At 45.7% G+C, this 14,316-nt stretch overlaps 1 protein-coding gene across 1 annotated transcript in view; it reads right to left on the reverse strand.

Annotated features, from left to right (window-relative positions):
- The window catches only part of TECRL (trans-2,3-enoyl-CoA reductase like), a 659,246-nt gene that overhangs the window by 375,224 nt on the left and 269,706 nt on the right, over positions 1–14,316 (reverse strand). Inside the window, exon 3 of the mRNA XM_085641139.1 lies at positions 6,509–6,559. Within this exon, the coding sequence (XP_085497265.1) occupies positions 6,509–6,559 (51 nt within the window). The remainder of the gene's footprint in view (positions 1–6,508; positions 6,560–14,316) is intronic.

The following is a 14,316-nucleotide window of genomic DNA, read 5'->3' on the forward strand; positions in this document are numbered from 1 at the left end:
ACCTCTTTTTTCAGTATGAATGCACAATGTGTACAGCTAGAATCTTTTGACACCCTTCAGATGAGTAGTGGGCGCTTTCCCCACCCACAGGTATGTTGTTCCTTCTCCGTTTACTTCTCCCACTGGGATTGAACAAAGTAGGCTACTGGTCTCAACAACGGGCTTTAGCAGTGGCGAAGCTCCACTGCACACACCTCTCTCACTCAATTTTTGCTGCTGCTTTTGTGCTCTTGGAAGGTCAAAGGTCACCAATATCATCCAGTCTGTGCTGCTTCCATCAGCTTCTGGATGTATCAGAGCTTCCCAAAAGGTTTCTCTCCCTTTGGGGAGCCTTCAACGCCTCTGATACGATTCCCAATATAGCCTCAAAAGTTGCACGGAAGGGGAGCTTATCCCAAGTTGGCATTTCACTGGACTGGCAGAGTCAGTTCTCCAAGCAGATGGACCACGAGGGGCTGCTCAAGTAATTGGAGCGTTACCCACCAAGTATGAGATGTTGGCCTGGTATATGCTGTCCACTAGTTATAGTGGGCACCTTGCACCAGTCCAAACAACCTCTTATTGATGATAGGTTAAATACAACCTTTATTGAAAGCTATCCTAGTGGTATCTATGGAGAGCAGCCTTCAGGCTAAGTCTTGAAGGAATGTAAAGCAGCTTGTTTTACCAGTCTATAATCTCATGAATGACCAAATGAAAGTTGAACCACACCAGGTATATATATAAAATATATGTATTTATTACTAAACCATTCCTACTAGTCTCTTTATGAGGCTAGAGGTCAAAGCACACAAGTTACAAGCATTTAATCAACAGTAAATAGCACAGAAAACGATAGGCTCCAGGGGAGACCAAACCATATACTAAGTATGTGGTATAAGAACCACAACTTGACTAGACACAAGGCCTAGAGCCTGTAGAATCGCTGGGACCCCAAGGAACCACCCAAGGTAGAGACACAGGGGAACCATGGAGGGCGTGTGCAGTGTGAGAACACAGCCGCGGGACTCCTTTAGCTTCTATGGGGAAAGTCACGGTTGGAAATTTAAAGTTTAAGGACACTTAGGAGAGAACTTTCAGCAAACCCCTTTAGACTTAAGGGTTTCTAGGACCCACACCCACGGGAGCACCGGAGTACTCGAGTTACCTCACCCAGAGAAGCCGGGTGAATAGGTGTTAAATGGTGTTGTTTTCAATGGCGAACTGCTGAAAAGTGCTGCTGCCGGGAAGAGGAGAAGTGTCCAAAGAGATCCAAGCCTGGATCAAAGATGTGGAGATCCTGACAGCAGAGGGGACAGAGTCTGGGTCACTTGCCAGTGACCAGGGGCACGATAGACGAATGGACGCCGATGATGGTTGCTTCAGGTGAGAAGAGGGGAAGCTTCACTCTTCAGCCACGAGGATCAGGAGGCGTCGAGGACAACCAGGAGCTGGATTCGAGCTGTTCCTCGAAGGATGTCAAGTGCTGCAGCGTTGGTGCCCAGATTGGACACAACAAGCCTTGGCAACAGCAACCCATGCAGGAAGAGAAGAAATGCTTCGGTGCAAACCAGCAAGTTCCGAGGGACCCCTCCAGCAAGGAGGAGTATGGGAACATCTGGAGCAACCAGGGAAGCCCAAGGAAAGTTAGAGTTACCTTCACAGGGACCCACCAGTTGATGGACCAGGGTAGGCGAAGGGACCTCAAGAGGAATCACAAAATGGTGGCCCACGGGTCATTCAGAGTGGGTAGGCCAACAATCTTCGGTGAATTCTCTGCCTGGGGTCTGGGCTACAAGTAACCCAATGCACAGCCTCAAGGGATGTTAAGAAGCGGATGCACTTGCAAAGGTGCACGGTGTCCATGGGTTCCAGTTCCACGGTATGCACGAGGGCTGCGGGTCTCAGCTTTGCTGGGGACTCAGTTTGGCCTCGGGGAAGTCTGGAAATCTACCTCATGTGTTGCAAAGTCTTCGGCGTCTGGCGGGAGCTTTGGAGATGCAAACTGGACAGATGCTTCTTTGGTGCCTGCCAAGCAGGGGAGTAACTCCTTTACCCCAAGGGAGATTCTTCAGTCATCTGGCGTTCAACAGAACGTCGAAGGTCCAGGATTCAGTTTCAGAGTTTCATCCAGGAATATCTAAAGTCCTGTTGCCTGGGGTACCTATCTTATATCCAAGGAAGGGGTTGGACTAACTCAGGGGGCCAACCTATAGGAAGGTTTGGAAAGAGGGGTGGCTACACCCATTTCCTTTGTCCAGTTTTGTGCCAGAGCAGGGGCTGGTAGCCGCTGTGACCGGTTTGAACTGGACTATGCACAGGGACACCAAATGTGCCCCCAGTGCAGACTTCAAAGCACTGTTGGAGTGCTCCCACCCAGCCCCAATACACTAACGCCTGTCTGGGGGGTGGTTACACCTCCCTGTGACAGGAAGCCTATTGTCCCCTGCCAGAGTTTTGTCCAGCAGCAGGAGTTCAGACTAGTGTCTGTGGCTGCAGCATACATTTTGTGATGCCAGGGCTCTTTTAAATTGGTATCGGGTATACCGGTGCTGTCATGTCTCTCCCTCTAGAAGGGTGAGATCATATGCCCACACCAGTTACTGGTGTTGGGGTACGATTCCAAGGTGTTTGACACCAAACACGGCATGTTTTCGTGCAGCCAGTCCAAAATTAGCATTTACCGTTTAGTTATAATGCACTAAAGAGTATATGGTCAGGCAGCATCACAGACAACCTCGGAGAATAGATTCCAAAGGCTGCAGAGGTGCTCTCCTCATGCATGGGCACCCTCTCACTTAAAACAAAGCACCCTGCCCTCAGGATTGATAAGGCCTGCCATAGGGGTGACGATAGGTTTATATGTGCAGTGATAGGGTGAGATATAGTGAACCTAAAACACCAGGAAAAAAGTGGGGGCAACCATGTAGTCAGATTCCACCTTCCTACACCAAGGCATAGTGATTTTTTAAGTAAAAGGCAGGAATACCAGTGACCAAAAAGGGAAAGTGGTGGGAGCGTACTGCTGAGAGCTGCACATTGTTTGAGTGCTCCTAGAATATTATTGTAAACACTAATAATACTAAGTTTATTTGGCGTTTGGCATTCCCTCCATGCTTGCTATATACCTGAGTCAATAATTGCAATCAGCACATATGAAACAAGTCAATTCAAACACATGATGTAATAGGCATCCGTTTGTTCATCAGTTTTCATACTCACAATCTGCTTACAGGTAAATGAGTTCAATATTGGCATTTCTAGCCACTTCTGCGATTACAGCTGTTTGCTCAATTAAGTTAAATTAAAGTAAGTGGCAAAGCTACAAAAACAATTGTAATGTTGCCCGCTCTGTTCTGTTGATAATTAATTATATTATGCATGGCTTCCCTAGCAACCCTTAACAATTTCCTGTTCTAAAGTAGCAACAGTTGATAACGAAACTCATTACTCACTGTTGCTAAGTCATAAAGGCCTCCCGGGATAGGCAGACAGGGCTCTCCAAGAGCCTGTCAGGACAGTGCTGCTTCTCTGTTTTACTGAAAGCAGAAAGCACAGCTGCAGCAGAGAAGAAGGCAGGAAAGGTGACGTGGGTTGGTGACAGATAGCACATACGATATTTGCCTCCCATTTTGTACAGGGAGGAGAGGCCATATTATGTCTGCCTCCCCCATAACTTCTTTGCCTCAGCCTTGCATTTATTGGTATGTGCAGATAATTCTGTGGCCCATTCATAATATAAAATTACAGATTGTTAACTGTGAGTTATGGGGATTGTTAGACCTGGCATCCTTGGTGTTGTTTCCCCTGACCTTCTTGCCTTCTTATCTCCTGTTTTGCTGACTTCATTTTGGCTGGTTTCAGGATTTTGGGCACTATGCCACTGCTGACCAGTGCTAAAGTGCACGTGCTGTCTCCCTATAACATGGAACCGTTGGCTTATCCTCAATTGGAATATTTAATTTACTTATAAGTCCATAGTAAAGTGCACTACTTGTGCCCTGAGCCAGTTAATTAAATGCTACTAGTCTACATGTCTCAGATCTGCCAGAACAGAGTCTATGAATGTAGTTTTAGACTGCCATGTCAGCCTGGCAAGTTAACCCTCTGCCAGGCCCAAACCTTCCTTCTTAATACATTAAAGTCACCCCTAAGGTAGGCCCTGGTCAGCCCCAAGGACAGGGTTCAGGGTGTTAAAAAAAGTGGACATGTACTTTTAAGTTTAACATGTCCAGGTAGTGAAAAACTCTTAAATTAGTTTTTCACTACCGCAAGTCCTATCTCTTCTATCGGCTAACATTGGGGTAACCTTATTACATTTTATAAGTGTAATTGACATTTGGGAAACAATAGATTTTTCAAGTTTGGTGTCTCTGAACTCACAATTTTAAAATCTCAACATATGATACAATTGGATTTTAAGTTGCAAGTCTGAAAATGCCCCTTTTAGAAAGTTGGCATTTTCTTACTTTAACTATTCTGATCCTTCTACCTGTCTTTGAATACACATCTGGGGTGGATGACACCTGGGCTTTGTGCATTCCCTATAGACAGCCACACACAAAGGGACCTTAGGTGTGCCGGATGGGCCATCTACATCCTGATGGGCCATTATCATCCTCATGGTTATCCTGGGTGGGATGGGAGGGAAGAGCTGACACTTGCCTCTGAATGGGCAGTGCCTGTCCCTGCACAAAGAGCTGCATACCCCTTTGTAGTGAGTCTGGAGCCATGGCACAAGGACAGGGACCCTGTGCACGTCAAATGACTCTGTTTGAAGTCTCGCCCACGTCAAAGGCACAAATGGGTATAAGTACAGACCCTGACACCACCAATTTAATACACTTCTGGACCTGAGGACATTCCGCCATGAAGAAGGACTGCTGTACTGCTGAAAGGACAGTCACTCTGCAGGATTCTGCTGGACTTTCCTGGACTCCTGCTTTGTTGTGCCTGCCTTGTTGTCTATTTGCCTCCTTGCCTGGCAGGGAGTAGGAATAGACCTGCATTTCCACATTCCCAGAACCTAAAGGACTCCAAGGGCTTGCAGAATTGACTCCTGTTCTGAAGTCTGAGGGACATCAAATACTTCCAATAACCCTGCTAGAGCCTCTGGACTCTGCCAACTGTGAGTCCTGACCTCCCAAGGGGTGCCAATCCAGTCCTGGGCCCTTGGAAGCAGGTTTTCTACAATTTCCACGCATCACTAATGTTGCGCCGATCGGAGCCAGTGCATTTTCCTCCACACTGACACATCACCGCTGCTCGAACTGCAGACACCGCATTGCCAGTGGTGTGACACATCGCCCCCTGTTTCCAATGCATCTCTGACTTTGCGCAGCTCTTCACCAAAGCATCACTTTGTGCTGCTCGCATTGTCTAAAACCTAGCGGTTTAATGGCGCCGCATCACCCCAATGTCCATCTCAATTTGCCTCCCGATTCATCTTCAACTTTGCGCAGCTCAGAACCGATGCATTGCCTACATCTGTGGGATCAACAGCGATGCATCTCCTCCTATGCTCTACACGTCGCCCTTGATGTTGATGCATCCAAAGTACTGTTCAGAGGGCCAAGGCTGGTCCCTGTATCAGATCCACGCTCCGTTGCGGTCGGCCTGAACTTTTGGATTTGACATGGTCCAGCCCGACCAGATAGCCCCAGTTGGCGCTATTTCTTACTAAGCACTACAAACCAGTTTCATATCTCATATTTCAGTTTCATATCTTGAATTCTACTATTTAGATTTTTGTTGTTTTGGTCTTGTTTTGTTCAGTAAATTAAGCTTTATTTGTCGAACCTGATGTGGATTATTTTTGTGTGATGTTTTCACTGTTTTGCTATTTTAAGTGTTGCAAAAATACTTGACATATTGCCTCCTAAGTTAAGTCTGTCTGCGCTGTGCCAAGCAACCAGAAGGTGAGCAGACGTTAATTCATGGTGTGTAACTGACTTACCCTGACTAGAATTGTTGTCCCTACTTGGACAAGGTGCATACCTCTGCAAACTATAGACCCTATTTCTAATAGTGATGTTTTCACATCAGAGTTCGCTCTTGTTGCTTATTTGATGTCTCTCAGAACCCCTTGGTGAAAAACATCCCTGTAACTCACAGCTATCCATCTACAATGTTAAATGTGAGCAAAACACACACACAGCAGTTTTTATTGCATTTTACGTCGTAAATTATACATTTGACAGAATGTGTAGCATGGCACAGTATTTTCCCGTTTACCAGGTATACTCCACATGTGCATAGGGAATGTTTTACTTCTAACATTTACTCCTCTAAATGGTATGCTGTTCTCAAGACTCTGATCCCAGCTCCCACATATAAAAGTGTTGCAGTAGCAGCAGATATTTTAATAACTACCAAGTAACTGACTGATAAAAGCACCAACTATGCTGCTGTTCTGAGTAAATTGGCAGAAACAACCTTAGGCCACAAAAGTTAACACTCTGAAGTTACCTTTCTCTTAAAAACCTTCACTGAGCCGTTTAGTGTTCAATCCTTGCAAATAAGTACTTACTAGTTATTCGTTCTTGTCGAAGGCCAATGCGAGAAGGATACCACTCAGGACCTGTTGAGTCAGAAAAAAGAAACTTATCACAGAAAGCATGTCACACATATTACTACATAAGAAATGAAAAAAAAACACAGTTATGTATTGTGACCTGTAACTTTTCCAGAACACCACAGGTGAGTGTTTTGCTGCTGTTTTTCATGATTGCAAAACCACCTTTGATGTGCCTTGATATTTAGAAAAACAAAGAGTGAAGGGTGGAATGCAACAATTATTCTCGGCCCGCATAATTATCTCAGGGCCACATGAAGGTTGATTGTTTTTTGCCCACTATACCACTCCAGACATAGACCAGCCATATGCAAACCAGACTCGTTCCTACTCCAGAATGAACAGCCAGAATGGACTGCCAGGCCAAGTACCTTCCGGCTGAGAGCACAAGCTGCCCTGCCTGTGTTTAGCATGTTTCAGCCTTATCAGTGAGGTGCAGCTGGAGTCCAATGGCAAAATGAGGACCAGACCCACATATGTGCATTTAGAGCAGCTCACTGTGTTAGGAGTTGACAGAAAGCAGAATGTTGAAGGCACCTATGTATGTTTCTGGGCATGCCAAAGCAACATAGAACTGCATTTTGTAAAAAAGATAAATGCACATCAATATCTGTTGTCAAATCTTCTAAATTAAATTGCTAGGTGTGTACAACATGTGTTCTATAACTTTATGAAATCACATGGGTTCTGTGTCTACTTGCTTTCACCTTTGCTTCCCTTCATATGAAATGGCTTGGCCTGTAACATTATAGCACATGCTTTTTTTGCCCAATACCTTCCACTTGCTGTCATCATTTAGGGGATGCTTAGATAGAAATTCATAATCTATATTTATATTTATCCACCTTCTTGAACATACATTATTCATGCTTTGAAGGTTTGATAAAGGAAAGGCAGCACCCAAGGTGTTGGAACCACAGCTTGTTCAACAGGAAAATGGAGATGTATTCGGAAGGGACATTTTAGGAATAATGCTGCATCTTGAACACATCTCTTAAAAGGCATTCTTAGGTTGACTCAATTTCCTTCCATCATGATACATGGGTAGAAGCATCTGAGTGGACAGTAAATTACATTCCTCGGTTATTTGGTTGCTAACATAGATGTTCATTCACTTTCCATCCTAATCTATTGCTCATGGTAGTATGATCTTGTTGCTTACTCCATAACGCTCCCTAAACAGGCACCATCAGAAGCTTAAGGAAGGAGCCTTTGTAATTAAGCATCACTCCTGTGAAAAATAGACCACCATCCTGCACTACTTCTGATGCACTCGTGCATATGCAGACCAGCCGGACCCACATGTAAGTGCAGTGGTGTTCCGCACGGGGGGCAGAGGGACCTTTGCCCTGGGGCGCAAAATCTTTACGGGCATTCTTAGGGGTGCAAAATTTTAAAAGAAAAGTGGAAGGATTTTGCTTCCCCCGGGAGCTGGCAGCCCATGCTATGCCACTGTGTAGATGTAGGCTTCACCCATTCCCCCCATTTCCAAAGAATTCAGATGCTAACCTCTCCCTGATTAGCATTGATCTACACGATTTATCTCCAAATCCTTTACCTCCCATAGCCCCAATAACATATTAAGGCACGTTACAGATTTAAGTTCATGGCTTAAAGTACATGTGGAAGAAGTCTCCTTCTCATGTACATGCCCATGGGCCACTGAGCCACTGGTATTAGCTCTTTTCTCCCTGCAGATCTGCACATAGGGAAAGTCTCTCTCAAACTCCACCATGCCACTCATCCCTTCAGTTTCTGCTGCACCCCACCCACAAGGTCACCCCATCACTTTGTCAAATTGATTATTGGCTCTATACCTTACAGTCTGATGTACATGCAAACCTTCGAATAATCATTGTTGACACGTGTCAGATCCAATATGACCTTATTTTGAGGTACTCACAGCTCTGTGGCTCGGCTCTTCCTGCTGACACATACCACCCACTAGCCTCAACACCCCCATCCACGAGCCTCCACCCCTTCATAGACCGCCTTATGAAGAAAACCTCCAACCAACCACACTCGGATTAAGAGCAAATATGAGTGCAGAAGTTGATCAAAATGTTATATCTCTGGACACAAAAGGCGGCCAAAAAACACAAATTACGCACTTTCATACATCCCTAGTCACAGATTTAGCAGTGGTTGCACCGAGACTCAGTATTCTGAATTCTGTAAAGATGCTTGAAGTTCTAACTAAGGAAAACATTATAAATATTGGGAGTCGTATAAAGTATTGTGCTCGCCAAGCAAACGCAGCCTGGGCTTCGTCGGTTCTGAGGCAGAAGCTTAACGTGGCCGAAAAGTAGACCGGAAAGCTTTATTAAGCTCAGTGTTTATCACCAACATGGGGAGATGGAAGCTGCTTCGTACTCCCAAAAATTCACTAACCTCTCTTCATCGCCCATAAATGGATCTTTTTTGGTCTCTACCCCACTTCCCTGTTTATGTATTAGGTTCACCCGAGTGAGAAATAAAGGCATTTAGGGCCATATTTTTCAAGGGGTTGCATTGTCTAGCGACGCAACCCCTAAGATGCGATTTATCAAGCCATGCTAGGCCCCCTTGCATGGCCCTAGTGGCTTGATGAATCCAGAGTAATGCAGTGCAGCGAAAATCACTGCGCTGAGTTACTCTGCCCCAGGAAGTAGTTCCATGGGCGTTGAGTGGGTGTTCCCACGCTACACCCATGAATGTTAACGCATTTCCCAGATTCACCATTACTAGTAGACCTACGAATGTGCTGAAATACTACATCTTCCCAGAGGAGGCGTAACGAGATGAAATATCTTTATTTCTCCCCGTTACCTCCTCTTTCTATGTGTGTTGCATTCTGCAGCACACATAGAAAGAGGAATATGCCACAGGGGATTGTTTCTTGCAGTAAAGCGTCCCTTCCCACAAAAAAACCCTTTTTGCAACGCAGGCACCTTTGCACCATGGTGCAAGGGTGCCTGCGTTGGCGCTAGGCGCACATTGTGCACCAGCGCTGGGAAAAGCAGGAATGTGCTGTATTGCAATAAATACGGTCCAATCCTGCCCTTTCCTTGTAACACAGCGCAGCAAGGTAATTTGCTGTGCTGATTTACTTTTTGATATTTATGGCCCATAGCGCACTAGCTATTCAGTGGGAAATGTCTACGATGGGCTAAATGGATGATATAGCGGCAATATACATGCTGCAGCCTCATTGAAGCCTGAGATACATACCGGTGAGATTGTTTCTTAAGATCGTGTGGGCTTTTTAAGTCAAAAGCTTCCTAGCCCCTCTTGTTATGTCTCTGATTCATACAGGTGATCCAGTTCAGCTGGCTTTTTGATGGACTTGTATTGATTGTTGCCTTCAATAAGACTAGCATAAATATAAAATAAATGGTAACAGATTGCAAGGAAACATGCTTCCATTAATGTGCCCGCCTGTAATCACTGTATTTATATGCGGATGTCAATCAGTTTGTATAGCCAGATTCCTCGTGCTATTCACTGAAATCTGTATCTAGTCATGTGTATAAGTTAGGGTTAAGGGCCACAGAGAAAATCACCATTTTCTCAGACAGGACCTTATTTACACAGCTAATTCTGTCTCTTCCAATGCAGTATTGGTAAAATAGGTGGCACCTATTACCTGTAGCATGGAAGTTCTTCTTGACTTAAGCCCTACGTCTCAGAAATATGCCTGAATACTGACCAGTAGGTCTATCTTATTCTAGTCTTTACTTTTTGAGACTCATTAGTTGTATAATTATTACATAATAAATACTCATAAACAGGTAGATTGCAAGACATCAAACCAAAATGAAGCTTCAAAGTCAGCATAAAATTCAAGACAATAATTGTGAGAAATTGAGTTGTTGTTTGAGCAGGGTCTTAACCCTGTTCAAGGAGCAGCCACAATCCCTGCCAGAGTGAACCACAAAAATCACTAAATTGACCTTTGCTTAATCCACTGGTAGCTTGGTACAAAATCAGTCAGGATAAACTAAGAGGCAATGTGTAAAGTATTTATGCAGCAAACAAACACAATAAAGTGAAAACACAACAAAAGAAAATTATTGCACCAATTTAGAAAACTAGAGTACATTCTAATAACTAGTTTGACACTAAAATGACAAAAATCCAATCAGTAGAACCAGAGTTATGATTTTTTAAAGTTTACGGTAAAAACTTGCGCCTAAAAGATCTAAGCGCCAACTGTGGACATCTAGTTGAGCAAGAGCGGGTAAAGTTGAAAAATATGGCCAACGGCAATGGAGTGTGAGTCAGATACAAAGAGTGGATTGGGCCCGCCGGCGCTTACCTTCAGATTTAGAAGGATTTTGAAGAAGGTAGAAGGAAGATGCGTTATCGTCGTAAACTGGTTGCAGAACATGAAATATGGAAAAAATAATAATTTCTGTGAACTGAGCATTCATAACTAGGATCATGTCTTGTTTGTCTGTCCAGCATTGGTTTTGAGTCGGTGTCGCAACAGGGACAGGGCAACCTGTAAGCCTGTTTGGGTCTTAGATAGGACCAGGGTATCGTCCGCGAACATGAGTAGGGGGATCTTCAAGCCCGCCAAAGATGGGGCATCAGTGGGGCATGTGGAATAATACTGTACAACCCTGTCAATAAACAATGAAAACAGGGTAGGAGCGAGGACACATCCTTGGCGCACTCCCTTTAGCACAGGAAATCTATCTGTTAATTCTCCATGTGTGCCCCATCAAACCTGTGCGTAATTGGAGTCATGTAATTTGACTAGCATTGCTAGTAACTCCAATGGCATCCCCACATCCATAAATGCTCTCCACATTTTATTACGAGGGACCAAGTCGAAAGCGGTCTTAAGATCGATAAAAGCCGCATATAGTGTGCCCCCTCCTATGATAACAACCCGCCAGTAAATCATCACAAACCTAAGCACCTGATCAATAGTGCTGGTATGGGGGCGAAAACCTGCCTGCAATGGTGAGTCTCTGACTCCTCTATTCACAGCTGAATTCGACACAGTACCAACCTGGCAACTATTTTCTGAATGGAATCTATAAGGCTGATAGGCCTATAGTTGCCAGAGAGTGCACGGTCCCCCTTTTTATATACTGGTATTATAGCTGATCCGGACCAGGTGTCTGGGATGCACGCGCCACTAGCAATGGCATTGGCAAGATAGGTGATATAGATCACCCAGTTGTCCTTATCATAAACAAACAGGTCTGCTGGTACACAATCGAGGCCCGGGGCCCATCCTCTCGGAATTAGGGAGAGGACTGTCTCTACCTCATATTTATTAAATAATAGGGTGGGTATCGAGGGGGGGATTTGAAAATCTACCGAGTTGTTAATGGGGACAGGGAACTGGGAATTATAATACGAGGCCCACTGTTCCGGCGTAACATAATTAGTAGGTGAATGGGGTGTTCCGCCACTTCCCCACTTGACTAACTGCCAGAATTTTACCATGTCTTTCTCGTTGCTGGCTTTTTAGCTTTTAGTTGAGTTGCTTTATAAAGATACTCCATATGGGTCCGGGCATCTTCAAATGAATATGCCTCAGACCGCACCCTTAGAAAATGCCGTGCACCCTATGTAAGCGTCGTCCATGCCCCACCTGTGTGCATGCACGGCATGGACAGCAGCAGTCCTTGCCATGCAGCTACTGCCTTTGTCATTCCCATTGCGGTACCTATTTCATGGGCACCGCCCTGGGATTACCAAAGGAAGGAGAAAACTCCTGATCTGGCAGATGGTTCCTACATGGGTTTGACGGTGCAGGTGCAGGGAGGTCCCTCCCCACCAAACTCAAAATAAGGCCCTAACAGTAGCTCTATAGTCATACAATCAGCCATATGAATTTACATTTCTCATTTCCGGAGATGGAAAATTGAAAGCCTACATCAAGACCGAGATAATGCGTAGAAATGATGAATTCCATCCATGTGGAAATCTACACCATGGTGTAGATGTAGATTTACATGAACGAAGATCACCACATGTACACTTTCCTTTGCAAATAGACCCAGAGATCACCAATGGAAACACTTCTCCTTTCTACAGCAGTGTGGCATTGGTGTTTGATAAAACTGTGGATGAGTAGGATAGTAGAATTCTATGTTGTATCCTCCAAAACCACTTGCTTTCCCCATTTGTCGATTATGTGTTTCCATTTGGGAAAGAGTCTTAAAATGCCTCCCCTGTTAAATGTTCTATCCAATAGTCCTGTCTTAGATATAAATTAATTAACCTCACTTTCAGGTCGGGTTTTGTTGTGGAGAGGACCTCTGCAATCTGCCCAAAAAAGACAGTTTGAGCGTGTGGGTTGTCGCCCGGCAAGGTGATTGCCCGCCACTGTGGGGCTGCGTAACATGGCAGAGAGTAACTCCATTGTAGGCCGCAATGGAGCTGAGCTGAGGCAGAGCTGAGGTGAAGTCATCAGCTTGAGGACACAACAGACACCGAAGAGGACAAGAGGCGACATCAAAATCATCCTGAAGATCTCCCCAGGGGCAGAGGTGCGGTGCACGCGGGCCGACAGGTGCTGGTGAACTGATCGCTGTGCACTGATGCGGCTGATAAGTTCTCTGGTGTTGACACCTAAAGTGTGGGGCTCCTGTGAAGGTCAAACAAGAGGCCGAGCCGGATTTGTTTGAAGAGCACCCTGGGACAGAACATGACTGCTACCGAGTGGCTGTGGGAATTGGGGCCAGCCGGGCCCTTGTACACTAAGGGAGCCCTGAGGTGGCCCAGGAGAGCTCTGGAAAAGTTGTAGACTGTCCGGCAGGCAGCCGGCCCAGTGGAGGTGCGGATAGAGGAATAGCAGCAAGATGAGCAGGAGGGCCGGTGCCTGAATCCCCTATGAGCAGAGGCATTAGAGTCTCCAGATGGCAGCGTTTGAAGCACACAACTGATTGCGGCCTGAGGTGACTGGCCGCTGCCATGTTCCTGCTGGCATGGTGCCCTGAGGAGTGTGCTCTACCCCTGGTGAGGACCTCTCCCTGCAAAAAGAGTATAAGAAGTTGCACCATGCGTGGGGAAGGGGAGTCATGCTCACGACCCTATTTGATATAGGGCCCACCCACCTCAAACAGCGAGGTGGACAGTGGAGAGTGACCAAGTCGGTGCGGCGCTCACACGGTAGTGATCACCCGTAAGAGATCCTGACACTGGAAGTGCCCCTGAAAAAGTGGCTAGCACAATGATGAAACCAAAGGGTCTGGGTCTCCACATGCCAACAAGATGGACAACTATGCATGCCGAAACCACCACTGTGCCTGAGGGCGTGGTGGCAGGGGAATCTTTGATAGGAGCCATCATTGCGGTGATCCAGGATGTAAAGAGCACTCTAGAGCCCGAAATAGACTCTGTGACTATCGAGGTGATCCTAATCAGGACAGACCTTCATAAATTATCTGAGAAAGTCAGGACAGCAGAGACCCACATTATCCACTTCCAATCCCAGATGAAACGATTGGAATCACAAGTCCTGGGGATGACCCAACAAACTACGACCATGGCAGCCAAGCTGAAGGAGCAGGAAGGGAGAGCAAGAAGGAACAACATTAGGGTGGTTGGGGTGCCAGAGGGGGTGAAGGGTCCTAGTGTGGACCTCTTCTTCGAAGATTTTATAGTGAACAAATTGTGCCCCAAGAGACTGTCCAACTTCTTTTTGATCGAAAGGGCGCATCGCGGTCTGGTGCCCCACCTTGACCCAGGGCTCCCCCATGGACAATAATTGCAACGGTCTTCAATTATCGAGACCAAGACACAATCCTTCAGGCAACCAG

Source organism: Triturus cristatus, chromosome 2_2 (assembly GCF_964204655.1).
Source record: "Triturus cristatus chromosome 2_2, aTriCri1.1, whole genome shotgun sequence".
NCBI lineage: Eukaryota > Metazoa > Chordata > Amphibia > Caudata > Salamandridae > Triturus > Triturus cristatus.